General features: G+C 43.0%; 1 protein-coding gene across 3 annotated transcripts in view; it reads right to left on the bottom strand.

The window, feature by feature from the left end:
* Positions 1-22,200, bottom strand: part of mgat5 (alpha-1,6-mannosylglycoprotein 6-beta-N-acetylglucosaminyltransferase) — a 209,234-nt gene that overhangs the window by 115,550 nt on the left and 71,484 nt on the right. For all 3 annotated transcript variants that reach the window (XM_060911817.1, XM_060911818.1, XM_060911819.1), the window contains one exon: positions 2,973-3,049. In XM_060911817.1, the coding sequence (XP_060767800.1) occupies positions 2,973-3,049 (77 nt within the window). The remainder of the gene's footprint in view (positions 1-2,972; positions 3,050-22,200) is intronic.

A 22,200-nucleotide genomic window follows, 5' to 3' on the forward strand; every position in this document is an offset into this window, starting at 1 on the left:
ACATTTACTCCGTTACATTTACTTGAGTAAATTTTTGGATAAATTGTACTCTTAAGAGTTGTTTTGTTGCAAAATACGTTTTACTTTTACTTGAGTAATATTATTCTAAAGTAACAATACTCTTACTTGAGTAACGTTACTATTTTGGCTACTCTAAGATTACTCACTTCTGGGTAGAAAATAAGAATATAAATGTATTTGTGCTCCTTTGACTGTTATTTTTGTAAAGATTTAATTTATTTTGTGGTAGTTAAAGTTTAAAGTACATGAATTCGCTGATTATTATTACTGTATTCCTAATTCTATTTCAAAATGTTGCTTTCCACATATTTTTTAATCTTTATTGCCACAATAGAAAGAGCAGGGTGAGAGAGGAGACAGTGGACCAGAGGCCAACAGGGATGATTATTCAGGGTCACAGGTGAGAAGAGAATATAACTAGCTATGTCACTACTACTATTCTTAATTCTATTTATAAATTTTACTTTATAGATTTATAGACTTTGACTTTAGATTTTGATAGTATATCATTTTAAAGAACTAAAGTCAGTTCCCTGGTGCTGTGCTGTTTGTGGTTATGTGGCTCTTTAGCTGCTAAGGAGAGGTGCAATTGAATGCGAGAGGATGATAAATCACTCAATAGACCTCTGAACAATTTTTCCCCCTCACTTCTAAAATGATGGCTACGCCCCTGGTCTTCCTGCATGACCCACTTTCTCTTGAGATTCGATTCATGCACAGATGTCCTGATATTGTCCTTTTGCATCATGTACATCATGCGAAACTGGGAAGCGCAATACCCGGTGGAAAAATGTGTTCCAGAGCTTACAAAGCACCTGCATTGGAGACTCCTTATGTAAAAACAAAACATTTCTCTTTGTGAAATAAAAGCACCTTTTGCACCACAATTAATGATGTGCGGCTTTTTTTTCCTAATAAATGCACATAGAAGTCTATGCTTTCAATGAAAGTTTTAATCATCTGAAGCCAATCATTACTGCTATTAACCATGAAGCGAATTTAAATTTCTCATTACCGGATGAAAGGCGGATATCAGAGACATGGCTGCGTCATACCAAAGCTTGGAATTTTTCAGCAAAGCGCCCATGGCTATGATCATTCCGTTAAAAAGTCTGGGTCTTGATCGCGAATGAATACTGAGAACAAAGAGATGAATGAATGGAAGACGCAACACGCGCAAAGTTTGGGATTTCTTTTTTTGGAGCCTCTGTGCTACCAAAATACTACTGCAACTATTGCAAGCTACTTGCATAAGAATATTTAATAATGGAGCCACTCTCCATGTGTGGATTAATCTAACAGCTGCAAGTGCACTCACTAAGACAGCAAAGTGGGCTGCATACTAAGAACTGGCCCTAAATAGATACACCAAGGGTATAATAATACACCAAGAGTGTACTGACTATTTACTTTATACATATGCAGTTTGGGAGGCGCCCCAAGTGCTCATGAGTCCGAGGATTGAATAATCTCTTGGACTTCCTCAGAACTACAGAATAAAAATGTACTGCACACATCAAAATGAGGGGTGGCACGGTGGTGTAGTGGTTAGCGCTGTCGCCTCACAGCAAGAAGGTCCGGGTTCGAGCCCCGTGGCCAACGAGGGCCTTTCTGTGCGGAGTTTGCATGTTCTCCCCGTGTCCGCGTGGGTTTCCTCCGGGTGCTCCGGTTTCCCCGACAGTCCAAAGACATGCAGGTTAGGTTAACTGGTGACTCTAAATTGACCGTAGGTGTGAATGAGAGTGTGAATGGTTGTCTGTGTCTATGTGTCAGCCCTGTGATGACCTGGCGACTTGTCCAGGGTGTACCCCGCCTTTCGCCCGTAGTCAGCTGGGATAGGCTCCAGCTTGCCTGCGACCCTGTAGAACAGGATAAAGCGGCTAGAGATAATGAGATGAGACATCAAAATGACTGTTGGTTGCGTATCAGGTAACAAAGCAACTCTGCTCCGTTTGCTCACCTCTCAGTTTTATTATGGCTACTAAAAGCATACCTGCTGCAAAATGGTAACGAAGATAAACAAAATAATAAAACACTTCAACAATTGAGTAACATGATGTGGCTTGGCGCACAGCAGAGTTACTATTACAAGCCTCAAGTTAATTATTTTTCTTTACCGAGTCTTGAAGCTTACATCACAGAACCTTGTCAATGATTTCAAAAGCCAGGTCCTGTTCACACTTAATGTTAGAGCAGCTAGAAAACAGTCTGCTTCTATTTACAAAGTCCTTGCACAAGTTGTTCCTTTAGAAATGATAACATATTCGAATGAGTGCATTAATCTTACAGTCAGGACTACTGTCTGAACCATGCTGGAACGGAAAATTCACCCACACCTTCTGACCAAGTGGTTTTGGAAGCAGTCCGAGATGGGGCTGTTTTTATGGTGTCAACTTGGTGTGTGAATATTTATATGGAGGTTGTTGATCAAAACAACAATTTGCATTTGGTTTCGCTGATATTACAATGAAACTGGCATGCTTTCCGTGTATCTGGTGCGAGCTCCAGGGAAAGGACACGGAAGCAGATGGTGTGTGTGTTGACAGGCTGGGTGCTGTGTGCACTTGTGTGTGTTGGTGACCAGATAACAAAACAAGAGTGTTATCACTAGCTTCTGGATGTGCCATGTGATCTCAGTGCCAATACAAGCAGATACACACGTTTAGAAATGATAACATATTAGAATGAGTGTGCGTTTGCCATTGTGGAGCACTTACACACACATCTATCACTTTCCTAATTGAAACCGGTCCATAACATGGGACACACTGGACATTTCAGCTGATCAATATTTCCCATACTTAATATTCATTTAAAGTAAATCGCTGTAATTTCTGCTAACACTGGCAAAATGAGAAAGATCTTATTATTTTTTAGGGATAATCGAGATTTAACTTGTCAACATGACACTGTGTGGGTGTGTGGGTGTGCGCGCGCACGCGCATGTTCACCTTCATTTTGCCTTCACAGTGCGGGAAGCCGTCAAGAGGTGGCAGCTCACACTTTTCCTGCGCTCCACTAAGCAGGTCTAGCAAGAGAAAGGAAAAGAGAAAAGGGTCAATGCTGTAATCTGCGTCATCATTTTTATCATCGTCATCACTGCTGCATGAGAAACTTTCATCTGGGCTAACATTTCAGAGTTCAGTTTAACGCCAAAGGCTACAAGTCCATGTTAGTGAAAGCACTGTATGTAATAATAATAATAATAATAATAATAATAATAATAATGCTGTAAGTAAGAGACCAAGCACTTTCTGGCTCCACCCCTTAGCAATGAAAGCTCATCAGGAGCCATTGGCGTCACTTGCTCCCAAAGAGATGTCTTAAATGAACTACCAAAGCGTAAAGTCGTGACTGAGATACAGCCTCACTTCCTGTTTTCAATAGCTAATGAACACAAATCTTGTTTGTTAACGTAAGATCATGTTGCGAAACCGATACGCCAAGATTGGTGTTAAATCAAATCAGAGTCTTACAGACTAATGCTTGTGTCGCACTGTCTCGTATCTTTCCACGTAAGCAGCGTGTGGGTCAAACACCAAGAAATGAGGCGCATTTTGTCCAAAATTAAAGTCCTGTGACGTACATGGCGTATATGTGGCATTCCTGTGGCTTGTATGGGGTTCAAGGGATGTAAAGTTATGGTGTACTGAGGTGTATGTGTGGCGTATGATGCATTGTCGTGGCGTAACCATTTCGTTGGCGTGACGTTCACGCTGCATTCATTGTCATTCGTCACAGTCAAGAAACCATCATGCCAGCAAAGAAGTCAGGGCCCAAGAAGGGCAAAGGAAGAGGGAAGACATCAGCTGCATCCAGCCAGCCAGCCCCGGATCCACCTTCATCAGACACGTTAACTAACGTGTTCGCACGGCGTAATAGGTATTCGAGCAACGTTCCTGCTGCGTGTATGCATGACGTATCAAAGCTGCTATGGATTTTTAAGGGCGGACTTAAAAATACGCCACACCCTGGCGTACAAGGAGATCGTGTTACACATCCTAGAGTATTAGCTACGTAAGCTGGCGATGCTGTGACGTTTCTTTCTTACTGCCGCGTATCCTGATACGCCGTACATACGCAAGGCTGAAACGCCAAATGGTGTGAACCAAGCATAAAATCGCATAACATGCGTTTGTAGAAAGAGAAACCATTCTTGCTGCACAAACTGGGTCACACCAGATACTGAAAGCAAAGGTTCACATACTTTTGCCACTCACAGATGTGTAATATTGGATCCTTTTTCTCAATAAATAAATGACTAAGTATAATATTTTTGTCTCATTTGTTTAACTGGGTTCTCTTTATCTACTTTTAGGACTTGTGTGAAAATCCGATGTTGTTTTAGTTCATATTTATGCAGAAACATAGAAAATTCTAAAGGGTTCACAAACTTTCAAGCACCACTGTAGAGGTACAAGTTCCTTGAAATTAGAACCCGAACAAACTTTTGTGGTATATCACTGCCATCAGGTCTCTGGGGCACTATTCAGCTTAAAAATATATTCAAGAATCTTAGTATGAAAAAAACAAAACAAAAAAACAAGCTGGTAAGAAATGATCCATTTGAATGGTATGAGGAAAGGCCCAGATTCTGTCAGACTGAGGGTTTGGAACGGTCAAAGGTTCCCTGAGTGTTCACTGGAATGTCGAAGAATGCAAACCCTAGTTAGTGAGTTGTAAACAGTAAATGTAGAATAGCAGCTGTTTAAAAAAAAAAAACCCACATACAACAGGTGATTAAATATAGATCAGAATTACAAACTGAGAACCTAGAATAAAATAATTTAAAAAAAAAAAAGTATGATTGATTTAATAACAGATGATTCCTTGACAATCTGAAAAGCAGAGCTAGAATGTTAGCGGCGTGTCATAATAAAAGCATCTCAATATATGGGCGGTGTAACACGAGTAAGACTGGATTATACACAGTAATGCGATACTGGATTATACACAGTAATGCGATGCAAATGATGTGTGTTTCTTTTACACAGAAACCCGGAGGTAAACTAAAGAAAGGCCAATTGCCACCTACACCACATCGAATGCTACGAAAATAGAACACCAAACAAACAGAGACGTAGTGTCTCGAAGCAGCTTTACTCAAAAGAGTCTGATTCGAGCTCGCTGAAAACGCACACGTTTTCTCTTTAGTAAAGAGAACGATCCTCGTGTTCTTTATACGTGTATAGAAAAACAGAAACATTTACATGCAACAGAGACCTAATTGGGCCTCTTGGGAGCCAATTAGCTAATAATATAGGAAAGAAGGTCATGGTAATCATCACGGTTCCTAAATTTTCTTCATGAAACAGGACAAGAAGCAGAGGTATAATGGACTATAAAAATATCTCCAGTTTATCTTTTTGTCTACTCTACTGGAAATGCATCGATAGTGTGAAAACAAAAGCTCTTAGCCAGTATGTTGTTCTTGACGGTCAGCCACGATTGGTCATCGACAACAAAGGATTATGATGTAATGAAAACAAAAACGTACTTCAGGTACAGTTGAAACGATTTACAGCCCTACTTGGTAGGGCTTCAGGCTAGCATTTCATTTTAAAAATCAACTAGCTACAGTAGCAAAGTCCATAATGCGCAAGTGTGTGCTTTTCATCGCCACTATGTAAACCAGGGAAACATAAAATCTTCAGTGATTACTGGGTTACTCAGCAGTGTTGTAGTAGAGTCACTAAACCTCAAGTCTGAGTCCAGTCTAGAGTCCCCAGTGTTCAAGTCCAAGCCATTAAAAAAAATTTCGAGTCGACTCCGAGAACAAGACTCCAACCGCACCATTTGACGGTGGCTGTTTTAGCGACATTAACTTTAGTTTGTTCCTGAACATGACGTATGAACAGGTGAATGTGCATTCTCTTTGTTAGGGAGTGCGAAGTATTCTGTCAGAGATGGTTGGGAGACAGATGCAAGTGCAGAAGGTGTGTTTATTAATACAAGCGAAGACGGTAAACAATCCAGAACGGCAGGCAAAATCGTAAAATGGTGAAACAGGCGATAGGTCGAGCGATGCACAAACAGGCTATCGTAGACTTGCCAGAATCAAAGAGGAGAAACAGGAAATCAGGGATCAGGAAACCAAACAAGGAAATAAGGCTCGGTAATGTGTCAGCAAAACCGCGAGTTGGCCTAGTGGTTAGCGTGTCAGCCTCTCGATCAGGAGATTGTGAGTTCTACTTACAGTCAGGTCATACCAAAGACCATCATAAAAATGGTACCTACTGCCGTCTGGCAAGGCACACTGCAATACAGATGCGAATGGGGAGTCAAACTCTCACGGTTACCAGAGGACTAGCCCCCCACTGTAACCCTAGATATGTAATAGGTGAGAGGCCGAGGGCTACGTAAACGGAGATTGGCGCCGCCCTATGCGCCACATGGCGTGGGACAGACTTTGATTTTTGAATGTGTCAGCAATGTAACTCAATACTTCACAAAGTGTGTGTTTTCACAGTTTTATATCGGCACGCTGATTGCGTTTTAATTGCAGCACGCTGATTGCGGGTCACCAAGGAGCTCAAGTGCGACACTCTTGTATGAAATTAGTACACAATTAATGTAGATATAAATATCTTATGCCAAATTATTATGGCATGTTACAAAAAAATAAAGAAAAAAAAAAATCTGAGTCTTCGTCTCCGATTTACAAGTCCGAATGCAGTTAATGCACGAATCCGAGTCCAGGTACGAATCATTAGTGTTCAAGTCCAAGTCGAGTCACGAGTCCTTAAAATTAGGACACGAGTCAGACTCAAGTACTACAGGCCTGTTACTCAGTCAGGTATCGGTATTGATGAGTACCAAAACAAATATTTTGGCCTGAAAAAAATGGTATCGATGCATCATGACTCAAACACCATCGTCTGTTTGGTCATATAACCAGAAAGTCCTGTGAGTGGACGCTCAGAAGCAGAGTCCATCAGATACAAACTCAATGGTATCATTATTCAGGATTTTTTTCCCAGCTTGTTTTTACCCCAAAATGGCTTTGATGATAACGATCTCAATTTTCTCGAAAGTTCTGGCATGTAGCAGCACTTTCCACAACATGTGACCGTTCCCTTTAAGCCCGCGCCACATTCCATGATTCCTAGCTGGATTACAGTCAGGAGACCATGCCGATTTTAGTCAATGATTAGTGGCACCGTCTCGTGAAGAGAGCATCAAGCCAGTTGAAGTATGGTTAAGTTTTTCCAATTGTACCCAATAAAACAGTGTGTGTTAGCAGCTGTTCAATTAACCTCTTCTTCCCACTTGAAGTCCAGCTGGATCGTGTGACCCAACCAAGGCTGCACCCACCTGCCATTTATGCTTTTGGCTTTGTGTGTCAGCACAAACAGAAGCAGAAACAGCAGTAGCTACGGACTGTGAAACCTCAATTTGTTTGACTAGCACATGTACCAGGTTCATAAAAGTCTTGTCTGTGCAGTTTTGGGTCTACAGCGAGTTACAAATTAAGCGACATGTTAGTGTCATTCCATGTTTGGAGGATGATAAAACAAACAAAAAACATCTGCACTGATTTAATCAATGCAAGCAACATGAAATGTCAAAGACCGTGACCAAGATGAAATGCTTACTGAAGATCAATGAATAAACGAACAAATCTCACCATGACACTGCTGTTTTTTGTTTTTATTTCCCTACACAAGGCAAGAAACAGCAGTGCACTTTGGGTATTGTGGGTTTTTTTCCATGCTGATCACTTGATGCATCAGTATACCAACAATTGAGAACCTGGAGTGCCGACCAACCAACAAACTCTGAAATAATCCAAAACACACAACATATCTGCAAAACTACAGCTTGGTCTGGTCATTTGACAACTGATATCTCCAAAAAAAACAAAAACAAACAAAAAAAGACAACCAATTGAATCACTCCATCGCTGCAATTAGAACAGAGAATTTCAAACCGGACAGAAACCACCTTGCTTGGAGTCTCAAACCAGTTGTTTTGGTCTATACCCATGCCGTGTTCTCACATGCCGAAAGAACCACACAGGGTTCAATTCAAATGGACTAAGTGCTGCATACGTGAAAGCAGCCTTAGGAGTAAAAGCCTATGGCAAACCATTAAGAATCAAGCGGACTAAAACACACACACGCAAACACTTTTCCACGAGCAAAGAGCCAGTGTTAGACCAAAGAGCAACACAACCTATTTAAGAACTTGGCCACATTTCCACCTGGGTCAGAGCTGAAGACGTAACGCACAAGCAGATTTAGGAGTTTCACGGTTAATGTTTATAAACCATAAAGGAAGTGCGTACTTCTGGATTTGAGAAGGGATTAGACAGAGAAGCAAGCATGCTTCACAGTGAGGATGATGTTCTCAAGGTGATGAGCAATTTTGGGTTTCTGACAAACGGCACACTTTGTATGAAGACCCACATTTTCAATTTTGGTCTAATCAGACCAAACCTTCTTTTGTTAAGTCTCCAATATACCTTCTAGCAAACTCCAAATGGGATTCTGGGATGATACGTTACTGCAATTAAAAACAGGAAGTGGCAATTTGTAAATTTACATTGACTTGTATATCAAACAAAAACAATACAAAGTCAAAGTATTTCATGTTTTACCTCAATAAACATTATTTTTTGAAGACATTCTGAAATTAATACCTGCGATGCATTCCAAAAATGTTAGAACAGGGGCAATCTGGGATTAATAATGATGCGATGAACTGAAAAAAATAACGTGATGGTAAACAGGTGAGGCAACTGTGTTATGGTATATGGAGCCTCCAAGCAAGGCCTAGTCCTTCAAAAGCAAGGATGAGTCGTGGCTTGCCAGTTTGCCAACAGATGCATCAGCGAATAATCCAGAACTTTGAGAACAATTTTCCCCACAGTTTAAAAAAAAAAAAAAAATCAGTAGGATTTTGGCATTAGTTGAATCTGGTCAAATCTCAGTGCCAAGGCCCAAAACCACTTCTGAATGCATACGTGATCTCTGCTCCCTCAGATGTCACTTTCTTAAAAATCGTCATGTGTCGATAATGGATATCGTAACATGGACTTGGGGATACTTCAGTAAACCTTTATCAGTCAACACCAGTCACTGCCACATCCACATATGCAATACTCTGCAAAGCAAAGCAGAGTCAACTTCCCTGGGCCCGGTCTTACCTGAGATGGACAGTATCACAGCAGAGGTGCATTTTGTGGTGTGACGAGTCAACATTTCAAGTAGGTTTTGGACAACACAGCTGTAGGGTTTTTTGGGTCCAAAGAGGGAAAGGACCATCTAAGCTGTTATCAGCATCAAGTTTAAAAAAAAAAAGGCAGTATCTGCGATGGTATAAGGGATGTGTCAGTGCCCGTGGCATGGGAAACTTGCACATCTGTGAGGGCACCATTAATGCAGTAAGATATATACAAATTTTAGCACAACATATGCTGCCATCCACACACCAGCTCAGATTCAAGTGAATGGCTGTGTAACCAGAGAGTGTAGGGACTAAATTGGCCTGCCTGCAATCTTGACCTGTCTCTGAGAATGTGTGGCACATTATGGAGTGCAAAATACAGCAACAAATCACACAGCTGAAGACCTACATAATGGAAGAATGGGGGAAAAATTCTGCTTGCTAAACTTTAGTGGTCTTTAGTGCCCACATGGTTAGTAAGTGTCATTAAAAGAAATGGTGATGACACACAATGGTAAACACTCGACTGTTCCAACTTTGTTGGAGCATGTTGCAGTTATCAGAATTGAAATGAGTGTATATTTAAAAAAAGTAAAGAAATGCACAAGTTAAAAAAAATTAAATCATGCGTTGTAGCATTTTCCATATATTATAGGATGAATAGAAGGCACAAAATCACTCCTTTTTGTTTTTGTCAGCATTTTCCATACTGTCCCAAGGTTTTTGGACTTGGAATTGTATATAGCTCACTACACTTCCATAAAGTCCAGCTTTGTGAAGTGTCCAGGTTGTGGTTGCTCTCTGAACACACTCTCCAATCAGTCCTGCGGATCCCACCATCTTCCCCTTGGCCCCTTTAAACAGCCACTGCCATACTTTGGCTATTTAGTGTAGATTTGTGACACATAATCCCACTTAAGTCCATTACAGTTCCCACTGTAATTGTTTCCACTTCCAGCCCAGCTGCTTTTTGATATTGGAACCAAACCCAACCAACCACCCTCCAGACCTTTTTTTTTTTTGAGGGGGTGGAAGAGTGAGGCACAGTCCCAAAGACCGATTCAGTGGAAAGAGGACTCAGAGAGAGAAAGTACTGTATTTCAGTGAGCTTGAGCCGATTAGAAACAGCAGCTAAAAACATCTACTGCTATAGTTAATCATTAATTTCCTGTTTTCAAGCTCAGCACAAAATAAAATATCAACAGCCAAATAAAATAATAATGAAATGCTCAAGTATGAATTACCCTTCTACTTACGGTAAGAGTTAATGAATAACAAACAAGCCTGCATGCGCACGCAAACACACCCAAATGGCAGATGCATAGTGCCCTATTATCCAGCTGTGCTGCTGAAGTTTTCCAGTAATTTTCAGAAAACAGAAGGGTTTCTTATGCGTCACTGTGTGTGTGTGTACTTGTATTGGGAAAAACGACCTTCAGCATACACAACCACACTAAAAAAGCTGCAAACTAGCTAATTTACTCTGTAACTGTTAACACAAAATACAAAAAGGGCTGGAATGGATGGCGTTTGTGTATAAAGAAATGGCACGCACGTTGACTTTGCATATACTGTACTAGTACAATTTGTTTATGATTCTTTTCAAAAGAAAGACATTCGATATTTGGTACACAGGCCAGAGCTGAGCTAGATAAGCAGATAAAAACAATGATGCAACGCGCAGATGGTAGTCATTTCTTCACACATCTCTTTTAGGTGCCTAGAAAAACATTCCTTTCAACCAGTCACTGACATTTGATGTATTCGCGTACGTTTCCTAATTAACCGTGTTCACCTTTCCAGAAAATTCTTTCCACAAGCAAAGCTTGTGTGTAACTCTGCGTTGTCCTGCAATCTACCACCGAAGCTCAACTGTGTATGAAATGTATACAATTCTAGCTAATATCAGCTTTAAAATAAAGCACAAGGTACTCAGACAAAGCATTATATGGTGCTGTTTCGATGTAGGAAGCAACTCTGATACTGTACTTAATCAATCTGCAGTTTTTCCTTCACATAACAGTTGACTTTTACTTCCTACATTTCAAAAGAAAAACTGCTTTCCATTCATTACATTTTCAAACACTACACTTCTATAATCAGAGATTTGTAAAGTAAATCAAGAGAAGATTTGAAATTCTTTTAAACTCATCTAAACGTTAATGTGGTTAGACGTTTGATAACGGAAACAAGACGTAATACCGATCACTAATCAACTTGTTGCTAAAGTTTGTACTGTAACAGTGACATTAGTATTAAGCTAGTTTGCATCATCATGCTTGCTAACATTTCAGAGATTAGGAGTAAACTTATTGGTTAGCCTTAGCTAATGTATTTTTTTGTTTGTTTTTTCCCCCCCTCCAATGGTCCTTGATTATTTAGCAGCTTATAAAATAGCACTTGATGCAGTATATACATGTTATTTACCAGCTGGGAGGTCCGTATCATGAAATACAGTGACCGAGGTCTTGAAAGTACTGAGCGAGGCCCTCTGGGCCGAGGTCAGTATTTAAGGCCGAGGTCATGGTATTTCACCATATGGACCAACCTTAAGCTGGTAAATAATATATTTATTTTTTTCTTTACCAAATTCTAACAGAAAACGAGAGTGCCCGAAAGGGAAAACCGAGCTGAGCCGTCATTTTGAATCCTCATTCACGGCTGTAATGCAAATTGCTTTCTCCTCGGTATACAAGTGCACTTCCATGGCAGGAAAAAAAAACCTACATCTTGCCGCCTATGTAGTCCCCTATTTATAAAAATCGGAGTCATTCAGGATTCAGCCATGTTTTTGCTCAGTGTTAGCAAATTACAGGTTTTTAGCTTTCTCCTGAAAATGTTTTCTTTTATTTCTTTTTCCTCAGGGTAGTAAAACTCGCTTTCGCTGTGAACACTGTCGTTATTGCTATCCATGATGTAAAATTAATGCTATTCTCCTGAGAAATGCGAAAAAAATGTTGACAAAAAATGCTACTATGTTTGTTGTTGTTGTTGTGAATGAGCGAATCGCCAGAAGTCCGTAATCGGGGTCCCTAACTGGGGTCCATACCGTAGGATATGGACCCGCTCGCCAGCCAATCAGAGCGCAGGATTTGGACCACGAAAAAAATAAATCATTATTTTGTATTGTATTTTTATATTGTGTAGTAAATGGGACAAATGAATAAAATAATACTGTTTTGGTGGCAAAAGGCACCAGTTTACCACCTGTATTTAAAACCGGAGTGTGATTTAAGATAGGCGTCTTTGTCTTTTGGGAATCGTTCTTGTACCTTGACTTCCATACTCCAAAACTAAACTGAAACGTTGATATTTTGATTTTAAAGCGCTAATCTAACGAAAAATTACATCATAAAATCCCAGGTTTTGTGTGATATGCTCAAATAGGTTGTAAGGTTCACCGATAAATAAAAAATTGGTTCGCAAAATATTTTTTGCGTCTGAATCCTGTTCCAAAAATCACTAAAAGCTTGTCTGCCGTTATTAGATCGCAGCGATTCACAGGTCAGCGGCGCTGCACGTGTGACCTCATTTGCGCCACTGCCTTCTTTTGCGTCCCCACAGACTATAATATTCTTTACAATGGCGTGCGTTCCTGATATGATCTTCCTATGATCTTCTTGTGGTGTCCCTTTACAGAGAGCTGATTTTCAGGTGAATTGAACCTGTTTGAAATTTTAAGGTAAAGTCTCTACGGTAATCACGGAATTGACACGAAGGAAAAGGCCATTGCAATATTAATTTATCACTCTGTGATACACAGGGAAGTGTATTTCTGAATCCTGTCGTTGCCTTTTTGTCCACTGAAACACGTGCGACGTTATATCGCATCTAAAAACAAGATTTCAATACCAAATGAACGGACATGCCGTCCTGTTATCGCTCTCAACTAACTCATCGGGGGGTTTTCTGTATTTATAGGCTCTGAAAGAGATTCTCTTACAACATGAGCAAAATGTACGCTGGTCAATTAACACTGCATCTTCAGGTACTATTAACACGTTCTATTCATCTTCCGTCAAATACTGCCTGTAAACAAAAACTGTCTAAACAAGCACTCTCTTCTCCTTCCGGTATTTCAGCCGAGTGTGCTGTAGCCAAAACAGCTGAAGCATCTGGGTCTACTGTTGTACAAATAGCAGCTCCTCCTTCTTCAAATACTGCATCATCGGCACAAACAGAAACAGCCTTTCCACCCTCTCCTTCAACTGCAGCATCGGGATTTTAGTAAATAATAAATAACGGTGATTGCATGCTGACCCCCTGCCACCCCCCCCACCCCCCCACCCCTCTACTTAATGCTGTAACACAAAATAGAAAGGATCTACATGTTCCTAATTTGAACTGTTCGAACCAGAAAAGGTTGTAGTTTTATGAGCAACTTAGTTTTGGAGGTGAACCCTAAGAACTGCTGCGTGCTCGCTGCGCACAATGCATATGGCACAACGCGCCACCTGCTCCTGCCATTTCCAGTAAGTGAAAGTAAGTGCCTAATTACTGCCATTATTTAGCCTTGTCGGGCGGCACGGTGGTGTAGTGGTTAGCGCTGTCGCCTCACAGCAAGAAGGTCCTGGGTTCGAGCCCCGGGGCCGGCGGGGGCCTTTCTGTGTGGAGTTTGCATGTTCTCCCCGTGTCCGCGTGGGTTTCCTCCGGGTGCTCCGGTTTCCCCCACAGTCCAAAGACATGCAGGTTAGGTTAACTGGTGACTCTAAATTGACCGTAGGTGTGAATGTGAGTGTGAATGGTTGTCTGTGTCTATGTGTCGGCCCTGTGATGACCTGGCGACTTGTCCAGGGTGTACCCCGCCTTTCGCCCATAGTCAGCTGGGATGGGCTCCAGCTTGCCTGCGACCCTGTAGAAGGATAAAGCGGCTAGAGATGATGAGATGAGATTTAGCCTTGTAGTATAAAACTTCAAAACTGCTATCAGTCAAAAGGATAAAAGACTAAGGAGAACTAATAAATTCAAGCAACAGGCTAAACACAAGCTTGACCCTTCCTGTGCGGCAGCGAGCTCTTTGGGACGGCGCTTCTGACTTCTGTTTCCAGATCGTAGGAACTGCTCCACGTACCAGACGTCGCTCAAATCCTTCTCTGATGTATGGAGCAGACACCAAACCGTCCTGTCGGCTTGAAGTTACCTTTCTTTGTCCGTACAAATTGAACCCATTCATTCTGTAAATGTCCTGCCGAATTTGGGCTGTAATGGATCAAAATTCTGCTTTTTTTTTATCAGCTACACTTCAACAGCCTTGAATGACACACCTCTTAGGAAATATACTTTGGTTTTAGTTTTGTTGTGGAATTAAAAAAAAAAAAAATCGTTAAAAACGTGCTACCCTTTGCAAAGCAGACGAAGCCAGAACTGCTGTGAACTTTCAAGCATTGTGCATATGACGTCATTTCCTTCGAATTGACAGCAACTTACCAGGAATGCATTCGTGTATTGGCGGACTCAAAGAGCCAAACTTTACTGGCTAAACAGAGCATGTTCCCGGTCTCGTATTAAAATACAATTTAGAAAGTAAACTATTTAACATGCCTAGTTTTATAAGGTACAATTTCCAGGAGTGATGTCATTTGCATAAGACTAGCACTTAAAGTACAGTTCGAAGTTGTATTTCAAATGCCACCTGAATGTTTTAGATGAGAATACGAATTTGGATACTTCTACCACCTGTACCTACATTTCACATATTTTGATTACAATGTCATATTGTTCACAGTAATCATAGCAATATAGTACGGTAAGGCATTTTAGTATAACAAATCATGATTTAACTTTGAAAAATATGATACGAGTAAGAATTTGAATTCAGGATACATGTCGTAAAAATGTATACTAATCAGGATTATATTTTTGCAAGAACAAATTGGACTTTTACAAGTAAAAATTTGTAATAATTCAATTTTGACTAATAAACTGCCATTGACTTATACCGAAATCCTCTCGCTCTTGTATCCACGGTTCAAAACAAATACAGATTTCTGGTAAATCTTCCAAGTCCACATCCCTTTCAATTCAATGCTGACTACTAAAAATATAATTACAGAACTCTACAACTATATCTAAGGGATCTGAAATTATACACATCTTGAATTTCTACTTGTAAAAATAACTCAATTATGACTTGTCGCACTTTTACCATTAACGCCTCAAGTGGTTTGCTGATTATAGCTAGCTCACGCTCGCCGAGGCTTGACTACAGCCAAATATGAGAAAACCTTCAACAAACAGGCCACATTACAGTAGATTCACCTCTAAACTGAAACACTGAACTACCCCATAGCTCAATACGCTCAATTCAGGAACCTGAAAGGTGCATTTAAAGCAAGCTGAAAGGTCGAAGGTCACCTAGTGTATCATTGTGTCTCAAGGTAATCTTTAGTGATAGTGGCTTTCCCACGTGTGAACATAAAACGCTACCGAAATACCCGGAGGCCAAAGTTCAGCTCTTACATCACGTGCCACCAAATGGAAAAAAATATGAAATCATGGGTAATGTACAAATTTATTCAGAAGGCAAAGGTCAACTCCTGCATCACAACTACATCGCTAGTGGAGGATGGAACAGGCACCAGGCATCATGGGTAATCTAATGCAAGTGGAAAACATGGACATGAAAGAAAGTAGAGTGTTTTATTAAATCAACTTTTAATTGGATATCGCTTTTTTGTGGTGCTGAGGCAAACAGTCTGATCCAAACCACACACTCGGGGAGGATTAAAGAGTTGTAGCAGAGCTACTCTCTCACACACACACACACACACACACACACACACACACACACACACACACACAATCAGACTGTTAAATACAAAAGGCACAGACTTTGTATTTACATAGACTTAGATAAAACAAAGACATAGACTTGCATCTTACTTGCATGTAGTGTGTGTGTGTCTGGCCCCACAAGTAGAGCTCCAACATTAAAACAATCCCACAATCCACTAAACATAACCCAAATTTGTATGGAAGCCACACACACACCCCGAGGTACAGTATACACGATCCCACTCAAGCTCACCAAAACCTGTAATCAAGCATGCTTGCTTACACACACACAGAGTTAATAGCAGTGCATGACATCATGCCACTGTAGGATGCCATCAAAGCCACTCAGTCACAGAGTCATGTGGGTCCACCTCAACTGCAGGGTAATTACTGCCAGGACATCTAACAGTAGTGCGGACACACACACACACACGCCCACACACACTTCCTGAAAACACATTACACTACCCTGACCATCCACAACCTTTAACACACACAACCTTTAACACACACACACACACACACACCTCCTATACACACACAAACAAGTGCTCACAAACTACCCTAACACACACACACACACACTTCTCACTGATCTGAACGCACAAGACATGATCCATGAACACACAGAACATTATTCCCAGAAAACATACACCCAGATACACACACACACACACACCCCTCCTGAACATGACTACTACACACATATACCGAATGTACACTTATGCCACAGACCAACCATAACACACACAGAAAAAAAAATAAACATTGGACATGGTGTGCGTGTGAGACAGGCTTGTAGTACCCGAGTCCGACTCGTGACTCGAGCACTGATGACTCGTGTATTAACTGCATTGGGACTCGTAAATTGGAGACGAGGACTCTGATTTTTTTTCTTTATTTTTTTGTAGCATGCCATAATAATTTGGCATGAGATATTTATATCGTAATTATCGTGCTGATATAAAAACTGCGAAAATACACTTACTTTGCGAAGTATTGAGTTGCGTTGCTGATACATTACCAAGCCTTATTTCCTTGTTTGCTTTCCTGATCCATGATTTCCTGTTTCTCATCTTTGATTCTGCCGAGTCTACGATAGCCTGTTTGTGCCTCGCTCGACCTATTGCCTGTTTCACCGTTTTACGATTTTGCCTCCCGTTCTGAATTGTTTACCGTCTTCACTTGGATTAATAAACACACCTTCTGCACTTACATCTGTCTCCCAACCATCTCTGACAGAATACTTCACACTCCCTGACAAAGAGAAGCACATTCACCTGTTCATACGTCATGTTCAGGAACAAACTAACGTTAATGGTGCTGAAACAGCCACCGTCAAATGGTGCGGTTGGAGTCTTGTTCTCGGACTTGACTTGAAATATTTTTTTAAAATGACTTAGACTTGAACACTGGGGACTCGAGACTGGACTCAGACTTGAAGTTTAGTGACTTGACTACAACACTGGTGTGAGACTCTTAAACATACTGTGAAAAGGGAAGTGCTTTCAACAGCTTTAGCCATCAGACGGCTGTTTTTCACGCTCCACAGACAGCATCATGTTGAGGAAGTACACAGACTCATACTGAAGCTGTGTGTAAGGCAACATTTACCGCTCACAATACAAAACAATTCTCGACAATACCACAGTTCCAGCCCACAGGAAACGGACAAGAACAAATAACACAGAAGTGGTGAATTCTGAACTCAAAAAGTTACCCAGGTGGCACTTGTTGTGTGACATAGAATAGAATACCTTTATTGTCACTATACACATGTACAATGAGATTAAAGCATCTCCAATAACAGTGCAAACAGCGTGTAGAGAGAGAGGAGGGGGGGATAAAAGGGGGGGTGTAAGGGGGTAAGGTGCACAGTCTGAGGTGTATGTGTTGTGTTGCACATTATGGAGTGAGGTATTGCACATATAAAGTATTGCACAGAGAGTCACATTATAAATTACTGCACGAGAGAGCCACATAAGATAAAATATTACACATTATGAAGTATTGCAAGGTAAGGTAAGGTGCACAGACTTGGTGTATGTGCTGTGTGTAAGGTGCACAGTCCTGAGGTGTATGTGCTGTGTGTAAGGTGCACAGTCCTGAGGTGAATGTATTGCATTTCACATTATGGAGTGAGGTATTGCACATTATAAAAGTATTGCACATAGAGAGTCCCTTATAAAAGTACTGCACATTATAAATTAGTAAATAGTAAAATAAACAGACTATAAAGTCAGAGCATATCCGAGTTCAGGGCGGTTATGGCTTTTGGAAAGAAGCTGTTTTTTTTTTTAAATCGATTTGTCTTTGTCCTGATGCACCTGTCGCGCCTCCCTGAGGCGCTAAAACATGAACATTTCTCAACAAGGCAGAACTCATGTATGTTCTCGCATCAGAAGTGAACGTCGGTATTGTAGACAGTTTGGTCTCACAAACTACCAGTGTACCTTTACAACATGCACAATACGGTGAGCGAGGTCAGGACTGAGCAGGCAGCATTCTTATCTTCTTCTATTTCATGATAGTCACTCTTTCTTTCCGTCTCCAACACTCACATCCTCCTCATCTTTCCCTTTCCTTCTGTCCCTCTGATCTTTAAAACGGCTTCCAGGGCCACAGGACATGCCAGTAGCAATGTCTCCACCTTTCACAGAGAGAAACTCACACCGCTGACACAAAACGGGCATGCCGCCTCGGCCAGCTTCGCTCTGGCAGATAACGAGCAGATAAAGCGAGAGAGAGCGAGAGAGAGCTTGTAAAGGCTTAGCAACTGGATATGTTTAACCACAGTTTGTTTAAACTAAATGAACTAAGCATTAGGATACTTGTGACAAGAGCATAAACACATATACACACTCGTAAGATCAGGTCAAAAGTTATTACACTTGTTAATAACAGCTTAATAAATGTCCAAAGCCTTTATAAAAGTTACCTGATAAATATTAATATTAAAGCTAAAAGTTCTTAACATATGACCAAAAAGTCATGTTAATTCACCTGACGGAGGATTTTATTCAAGGCCTCACTAGTGGCTTTCTTGCAATATTCCTGACCACTGTAACAAAAAAACGTTGTGAAAAAAAAGTCAGCAAATCTGATTTTGTGTGTGTGTGTGTGTGTGTTTACCAGATGACAAAAAAATGGATTAACGGCAAAAATGCAGAAAAAAAGAAAAAAAAGTAGATACAAAACAAAACACCCCTCCAAGAACTGCCACCTTATTGTGGTGGAGGGGTTTGTGTGCTTGAATGATCCTAGGAGCTATGTTGTCGGGGGCATTACGCCCCTGTTAGGGTCTCCCAAGGCAGACAGGTCCTAGGTGACAGGCCAGACCAAGAACAGTTCACCAAAACCCTTATGGATAAAAAAAAATTAAGGACCGTGACGTCGCCTGGTATGGCGCAGCCGGGGCCCCACCCTGGAGCCAGGCCTGGGGTTGGGGCTCATATGCGAGCGCTTGGTGGCCGGGCCTTTGCCCACAGGGCCCGGCCGGGCTCAGCCCGAAGCGGTGATGTGGGCCCGACCTCCTGTGGGTTCACCACCCACAGAGGTAGCCGTAGGGGGCTGGTGCAGTGTGGATTAGGTGGCAGTCAAAGGCAGGGGCCTCGACAACCTGATCCCCGAACACAGCAGCTAGCTGTTGGGACATGGAATGTCACTTCGCTGGGGGGGGGGGGGGGGGGGGGGGGGAACCTGAGCTTGTGCGGGAGGTTGAGAGGTACCGGCTAGAGATAGTCGGGCTCACCTCCACGCACGGCTTGGGCTCCGGAACCTAGCTCCTCGAGAGGGGCTGGACTCTCCACTTCTCTGGAGTCGCCCATGGTGAGCGGCGGCGGGCTGGCGTGGGCTTGCTTATAGCTCCCCAGCTCAGCCGCCATGTGTTGGAGTTTACCCCATTGAACGAGAGGGTCGCTTCTCTGCGCCTTCGGGTCGGGGAGAGGGCTCTTGCTGTTGTTTGTGCCTACGGGCTGAATAGCAGTATAGGAGTATCTGGCCTTCTTGGAGTCCCTGGGAGAGGTACTGAGAGGTGCTCAAACTGGGGACTCCATTGTTCTACTGGGGGACTTCAACGCTCACGTGGGCGACGACAGTGACACCTGGAGGGGCGTGATTGGGAGGAATGGCCTACCCGATCTGAACCCGAGTGGTGTTTTGTTATTGGACTTCTGTGCTAGTCACGGTGTCCATAACGAACACCATGTTCAAGCATAGGGGTGTCCATAAGTGCACGTGGCACCAGGACACCTTAGGTTGGAGGTCGATGATCAACTTTGATGTTGTTTAATTGGATCTCCGGCCCTATGTCTTGGACACTCGGGTGAAGAGAGGGGCTGAGTTGTCAACTGATCACCACCTGGTGGTGAGTTGGATCCGCTGGCGGAGGAGGAAGCCGGACAGACCTGGCAGGCCCAAACGTATGGCCGAGCACTCTGTCGGGGAGGTCTTTAACTCCCACCTCCAGGAGAGCTTCTCCCAGCTTCCGAGGGAGGCAGGGGATATTGAGTCTGAGTGGACCATGTTCTCTACCTCCATTGTAGATGCAGCTGTTTGGAGCTGTGGCTGCAAGGTCTCCGGTGCCTGTCGTGGTGAGAATCCCTGAACCCAGTGGTGGACACCGGAAGTAAGGGATACCATCAGGCTGAAGGAGTCCTATCGGGCCATGTTGGCCTCTGGGACTCCGGAGGCAGCTGACGAGTATCGGCAGGCCAGGCGTGCCACAGCTCAGGCAGTTGCGGAGGCAAAAACTCGGAACTGGGAGGAGTTCGGAGGAGGACTATCGGTCAGCCTCGAAGAAATTCTGGCAAACCATCTGGCGCTTCAGGAGGGGGAAGCAGTACTCTGCCAACACTTTACAGTGCGGGTGGGGAGCTGTTGACCTCGACTGGGGACATTGTCGGGCAGTGGAAGGAATACTTCGAGGATCTCCTCAATCCCACTGTCACGTCTTCCATTGAGGAAGCGGAGGTTGATGACTCAGAGGTGGACTCGTCCATTACCCAAGCCGAAGTCACTGAGGTGGTTTGCAAGCTCCTCGGTGGCAAGGCACCGGGGGTGGATGAGATCCGCCCTGAGTATCTCAAGTCTCTGGATGTTGTGGGGCTGTCTTGGCTGACACGCCTCTGCAGCATTGCGTGGCGGTCGGGGACAGTGCCTCTGGAGTGGCAGACTGGGGTGGTGGTCCCTCTTTTTAAGAAAGGGGACCAGAGAGTGTGCTCCAATTATAGGGGAATCACACTTCTCAGCCTTCCCGGGAAGGTTTACTCCAGGGTACTGGAGAGGAGAATTTGGCCAATAGTTGAACCTCGGATCCAGGAGAAACAATGCGGTTTTCATCCTGGTCGTGGAACACTGGACCAGCTCTATACCCTTCATAGGGTGCTCGAAGGTTCATGGGAGTTTGCCCAACCAGTCCACATGTGCTTTGTGGATCTGGAGAAGGCATTTGACCGTGTACCTCATGGTATTCTGTGGGGGTGCTTCAGGAGTATGGGGTTCGGGGCTCTTTGCTAAGGGCTGTCCGGTCCCTGTACAAACAGAGCAGGAGTCTGGTTCGCATTGCCAGCAGTAAGTCAGACCTGTTCCCAGTGCATGTTGGACTCTGGCAGGGCTGCCCTTTGTCACCGGTTCTGTTCATAATTTTTATGGACAGAATTTCTGCCTCAAGTGGAGGAGTTTAAGTATCTCGGGATCTTGTTCACGAGTGAGGGAAGGATAGAGCATGAGATCAACAGGCGGATCGGTGCGGCCTCCGCAGTGATGCGGTCACTTTACCGGTCCGTCGTGGTGAAGGAGGAGCTGAGCCAAAAGGTGAAGCTCTCGATTTACCGGTTAATCTACGTTCCGACTCTCACCTATGGTCATGAGCTTTGGGTAATGACCGAAAGAACAAGATCGCGGATACAAGCGGCCGAAATGAGTTTCCTTTGCAGGGTGGCTGGGCACTCCCTTAGAGATAGGGTGAGAAGCACAGTCACTCAGGAGAAGCTCGGGGTAGAGCCGCTGCTCCTTCACATCGAGAGGAATCAGCTGAGGTGGCTCGGGCATTTCTTTCGGATGCCTCCTGGACGCCTCCCTGGGGAGGTGTTCCAGGCATGTCCCTCCGGGAGGAGGCCCCGGGGAAGACCCAGGACACGCTGGAGGGACTATGTCCCTCAGCTGGCCTTGGAACGCCTCGGTGTTCTTCCCGAGGAGCTGGCCGAGGTGTCTGGGGAAAGGGAAGTTTGGGCTTCC

The sequence above is a fragment of the Neoarius graeffei genome, chromosome 27 (assembly GCF_027579695.1).
Source record: "Neoarius graeffei isolate fNeoGra1 chromosome 27, fNeoGra1.pri, whole genome shotgun sequence".
In the NCBI taxonomy this organism is placed as follows: Eukaryota; Metazoa; Chordata; class Actinopteri; order Siluriformes; family Ariidae; genus Neoarius; species Neoarius graeffei.